Source organism: Rhea americana, unplaced genomic scaffold (assembly GCF_003343005.1).
Source record: "Rhea americana isolate MKP2758 unplaced genomic scaffold, rheAme1 scaffold_98, whole genome shotgun sequence".
Lineage (NCBI taxonomy): Eukaryota > Metazoa > Chordata > Aves > Rheiformes > Rheidae > Rhea > Rhea americana.
Window position 1 is genome coordinate 146,461 of NW_028187177.1, and position 5,400 is coordinate 151,860.

The 5,400-nt window shown below is 47.0% G+C and overlaps 1 protein-coding gene across 2 annotated transcripts in view; it reads left to right on the top strand.

Moving 5' to 3' along the window:
* Positions 1–5,400, top strand: part of MCF2 (MCF.2 cell line derived transforming sequence) — a 45,603-nt gene that overhangs the window by 1,896 nt on the left and 38,307 nt on the right. The window contains exons 1-2 of one of the 2 annotated variants that reach the window (XM_085325452.1): positions 2,712–2,737; positions 3,061–3,151. In XM_085325452.1, coding sequence (XP_085181578.1) covers positions 3,131–3,151 — 21 coding nt within the window. In that variant the 5' untranslated portion in view covers positions 2,712–2,737; positions 3,061–3,130. Of the gene's footprint in view, positions 1–2,711; positions 2,738–3,060; positions 3,152–5,400 lie in introns of those variants that run through there. The other variant, XM_085325453.1, reaches the window with a different exon arrangement.

The window sequence follows — 5,400 nt, forward strand, 5'->3', positions numbered from 1 at the left end:
CGGTCGCCGCGCGCGTCGCCGAAGCAGCGCGCCTTCGCGTGGCTTCGCGTGGCTGCGAGCGCGCCCCGGCATTGCCGCGATCAGCAGCCTCGCTCTCCTTGTAATAGGTCAAACTCAATCAAAAAGCTRATGAGAGCTTGCTGGTGATTCAAGCACGGTTGGCGTGGTACTGGTAAAGCCTCYTCTTCAACCAAGCTTCTCTGCTCTRCCTGCCCTGAAAGCAGCCTGGGTCCGTGCCTGCCTGTCTGTGAAACACGTGTCCCTCAGCACCGCGGAGTCAAAATGCCACGGGGTCGGGGAGCAAGGAGAAGCATCACGCAAGTGAGGGCGGGAGCCGGGCCAGCCCCGGGGCCGTGTTCTGCCGCCGGCGCGCAGGACGGGCTCAGGGCTCCCGTTTGGGGCCTGAATTTCTCCACGTGCTTTTCTGCTGGAAATGAGGGGTGGGAAAAGGAGCTAGAGGCTGCAAGCTGCTCCCCCCTCRGCAAGGTGAGGGCGTTAATCGCAGAGGCAGGGAGAAGCGGAGTCGTGCGGTCAGGTTAGTTTTATTTTGGGATTCCTTGGAATCGCGCCGCGGATGAGGGAGAGCTGCAGAGAGCAGATGCAGAGAAGAGCCGTGTAGAAAAACAACTAATAACCTGCCTCCACCATGCACAACCCAAAATGCGCGCGGGGGGCTGCGTGAGGGGCTTTGCTTAAAAGCACCATGCGRCGAAGGGCTCAGAGGAGAGGCTTATGCACGTGTGATGGATCACTGGGAAGGAGGAAAGACCAGAACGGTGATCTGTGTATTTTGACAAGCTTTGCATATTGCCCTTACGTCGTCACTCTGAAGTAAAGTACAAAGTGATTTAGAGCCACGGCTGATGACACGCAGTAATGAAAGGGCGAAGGGTGTTGTGGGCTATAAATAATTCTGAGTTTAAATATTATGCAGTAGGAGGTCCTGAGCGTGTGCTCTGATTCGACCAGCCACAAGGAGTCTCTCGGTCCCGCGATAAATCTCCCCAACTGCAGACTCAGGGATCCAATTTCAAGTCCTTCTGCAAAACATCACAAGTCTTATTTTTAGACTGGTGCACCTTGCCACATATACAAAATTAAGAGTAAGGAAAAAAAAACGTGACAGAAAGCACCCAGAGAGAACTAATGCCTCAGTCCGGCTATCTGTCTCCATCTTCGTACCGCTGGATGCAAATAAACTCACGCCTTGCAAACATTTGTGAGCGTGCATTGATTTATTTTTATTGTCAGTCTAAAAGGTACATTGCAGGCCTGGAAATCTGATACACCTGCAAGGCCTGGATTGCAAACAGTTGTAGAGCTGCTTGGCTAGTCTCAAAATAAATTAAAAAATTCCGAAAGGTATCAAGGCTTTTGTATACTTTGGAACTTTCCTCTTTGTGTCTTTAAGGATGCTGATACAAGTAAATCAGCCTGCTGAGAGGCTGCTCTCTGAACATGGCCTTATCCTGAGGAAATGACGTGCTTTGGCGTACTTTTGCTAACTGACAACTTAGTACAGTCTGACTGCCTTCTCTGTATTGCTTGGATATGGGTTTTTTTCCTTTAGGAATTAAGATGACAGCAGTGTTGCATAAACAATATTTTATTTTGAATTGCAGCTAGGCGTGAATTCGTGGGGAATTGTTCTGATTAGAGAAATGCCTTTGGAAGTTTCAAGACATGTTGAAARTTCAACCGATTTTATTTTTACCTAAAACAAAAGGATCCTTTTGACCCCATCCTGTCCCCAGTATTTAACTTCTGGTGAGGGTTATGCTGGCAAGTCAACAGAACTGACGTGAATGTGCAGAATCTTCTGTGTTGCCAAAAGTGTTTTGGCTGGAAAAAGTATTGGCTGGAAGATTGTACCTTATTCGCAGTCGTAATGTGTGAAGTTACTTCAGACTTTATTGCATGCAAAAACTTTATACGTTGCAGGCCACGTATAAAATATGGTATAATGTTCTCTTTTCTGGTAGGCTACAGTGACCCCACATAAATTATAATTATGCGTGAGAGCTTGGCACTTCAGGTGTGATCTTCCAGATCCATCGGATGTATCTGTAGGAGAGCTTGGGAGCTGCACGTTTCTGCATGTCTTCAAACAACTTTGTTGTGGGCCAAAATGGTCTTTTTTTTCTTTGCTATCAGTACAGCTTTTAATCCCTTCTAAATATATTTGCAGAAGATGTGGTTATCGCATRCTGAAGTAGTAAGGTGTACGTCGTATGGGTACTCCCGTGCTGGCTTTAAATGACTTTTTAATGTAGTCAAGTTGCCAAGTGTTGTCTGCCACGTGATTGCTTTGAGTAGTTGCTCTGAGCACAACACTACTACTGAGTGTTGTGTGTTTTCACTTGCCGAACACAAGAATTATGCCAGACGTTGCTCGTGGCGGGCCGCCCCGTGGGGCCGGGCCCTGCGCAGATACCTGGCACAGCTCGGGCGAGCTGCCGGGCGCGCTGGGAGCTTCTCCGCAGCCCCGAGATGCGCAGGGAGGGTGGCGCGTAACGCGGCTGTCCTGCTTCGGCGACCTCAGAACGACGGTGCAGGTGCCGGTGGTGCCCGAGTGTCCTGTACGTACGCTCACCTCGGAGGGCTGGCTTACGAGCCCCACGGCGTACCCTTGCCCGCATGCCGCCGCGGTTCCGGTTTGTAATTCAGACCGTGCTTGCAGTCAGCGCTGGCACCGGGTTGAGCCTGCTTCAGCATCGTAACCAGATTCCTCCATAAGGTATATTTGAATTAGAGACAGGAATTCACCACGTGCATCCCCGATACCGCTCGCCCGGCCGGCGAGGGCGCGCTGGCGTCCGCGCCGGCGCAACTGCTGCTGCCCGTCTCCACGGCCGGGCGGGCGCTGGGCTGGCGGGGAGGTGGCGCTACCGAATTTCTACCGGAGCCTGCCCTGGGAAGTGTTTTGGGGTGGAATTTGGGGAACTGTGAAAAGGTCAAAATGTATTCTGTGTTCAGTGTTCCCGCATTTGGGGCTTTTCTTGGGATAGTCACGTTCCCTCAAAACGTTGTCTGGCTACTTGGTATTTTCTTATCTCATAGTCAACATGAGTCTGACACCAAATTTATCCTAATCCTGGACAGAAGATTGGATACGTGGACATCTGTCAAAATGACTCTTCAAAAAATAGCAGTAAGTCCTCTTCAATGTTAATTCCTTTTAATGTGCTAAGGCATCGTGTCCATTGTGTATCACGTTCAGAAAACACCAGAAACCAGAAGCAGTGAGGCTTGTGCTCTCTCTCTAGGTAGCAGTCTGCTTTATGGCCCTATAATTAATTCAGTCATTGCTCTGTGCCTAATCTGAATGCATAAATTAGCTATTTGAGCATTAACTGATTCATCCGTTGGTGTTTGTGCTTTCTTCATAGTGGTACAAATGCATTTTGTGCCTTGTTCCATGCTTTTGATGGGTAGAGAATTTGGCTTCATGTATATTCTTTCTAGATGCAGATTATTAGTGGCAGTATATTTTACCTAATTGTCAGTGATTGAAAGTGTTAGATTCTTAAAACAGGCTTCTCATCGTTTGTATGTGTGCATGGGTGGAAAAGGATCTATTTTGAATGTGTATGTATGCATTCATGAATTTTAAATATCTGTTACATCAGTTTATATGTTCCCATCATTATATTCTGAAATATCTCAGAAGTAGGCTTTTCTTTGCAACTCAGCAATGCATTGTGCTTTACAAAATCAGAACATGCTGTTATTGCATGTGTAGAAGAGTCACTTTTCTAATTGAATGGACCGTAGGTAGAGTTAATTCCTAAGTGCTTTTCCAACTGGACCATGCCAAGTGGGTAAGTAAATGGAAATGTTCTGGGTTTATTATTATTGCCTTTTTTTCTTCTTGTAATCATAGAATGGTAAGGTAGAAGGGACCTCTGGAGAGCATCTAGTCCAACCCTCAGCCTAGCCCATAGGGGGACTGAACCCGCGACCTTGGCATTAGCAGCACCACACTTTAACGGAGCTAAACCTGCTCTTTGCACCCRTTGAACAGAGTTAGATCTATGGATCCATCCAACAGAGAATGAAACCAAGAGTATATAGTGAGAAAGAGGGCTCTTTCCTGAGTCTGCTCAGACCTGGTAGACTTAAATCTTATGCCACCTTAAGTATTTAATACTAGTCCAGCTAAACTTGGCATTAAAAAATTTTGAGCCTTAATGACATCTTGCTGATAAACATCCAGTAGAAGGTATCTGTTTTAAGAGAGGATTACCTCTCTGCAGTGTGCATAAGATACTACTGTTTTAGGCTCCAATTTTTCCAAATTTGGTAAATCGAATTTCCAGATGTGCTAATAGAAAAGGAGCATTTAAGAAGTATGTCTTTAAAATGATCATCAGCGTTCAATTCTTTTGCCAGCGTTAGAACTGCTTCTAGCAAGAGCTTTTTCTTAAGAATGATGTAGATGCTTTGCATAGTCTATTTTTTAATGTGAAAATCCTGTCCTGATTTGTAGCTTCTACAACGAAACGAGGTGTCATTCACCACGTTTGATAAGAAAATGTAATTGTTGTGTGACCTTTGATCACATGACCTATTTGTAGATGTGTCTGCAGTGCTTGTCCCTTGAGAGCAATGACTGTCTGCTGTGTCAGGGTGTCTGAGCAAATATCGTGGAGGTGCTCCCTGCAAAGGGGAGCCGGAAGCAGGAAATCTGTGCTCACAGATCTTAAGAGTCTTGGGATTATTGCCTTAAAAACCTGGGGGTCTGGCCCTAGAAGGCTCTCTCGGTGCCTCGGTGCTGTCTTTCTTCCCAGGTAACACAAAGATTAAATCTCAATGTCTTTTCAGTGATAAATCATAACATGTCTCAATAGAAATTCCTTTTTCTGATCTCAGTATAATTTTGGAATAAGGAAGTGCAAATAAGCTGAATTTGAAACGAACAGTGCCCTGATTTTTTCAGAGTATATAAATGCCATTGCAGTTCTGCGGTCATGCATCTGATCTGGGAAAACTGTATATGAAGCGATACATATTTCTGTTTAACTCTTTATGCCCGTTGCTGTTTTGTCTCAGAGTGTCACTGACTGCCTGGGCAACGCAGGCTTTTCCCTGTACTCGCTTTTGGAAGCGAGGCCCTATGTGCCAGTGCCAGGGCCTCGGGTTTGGACACGAGTGGTTTCTCTCACTTCACGTGCAAAACCCTGAACAACTTTAAAACGTGCTTCAGGTCAAAAAAGGGGACGGAAAAGTGAATTTTTTAAACCAGGAGGTCTGGCTCGGCCCCCCGAGCAGAGAGCGGGTCCCAGTTCTAGGATGATTTTTGGCATTCCACCTTAAAAAGCGAGTCGGGGCTGGGAGCCGGAGCGCGCCGCGGGCGCGGAGGACGAGGCAGGGCCGCGGCGCCGCTCCGCTCCGCTCCGC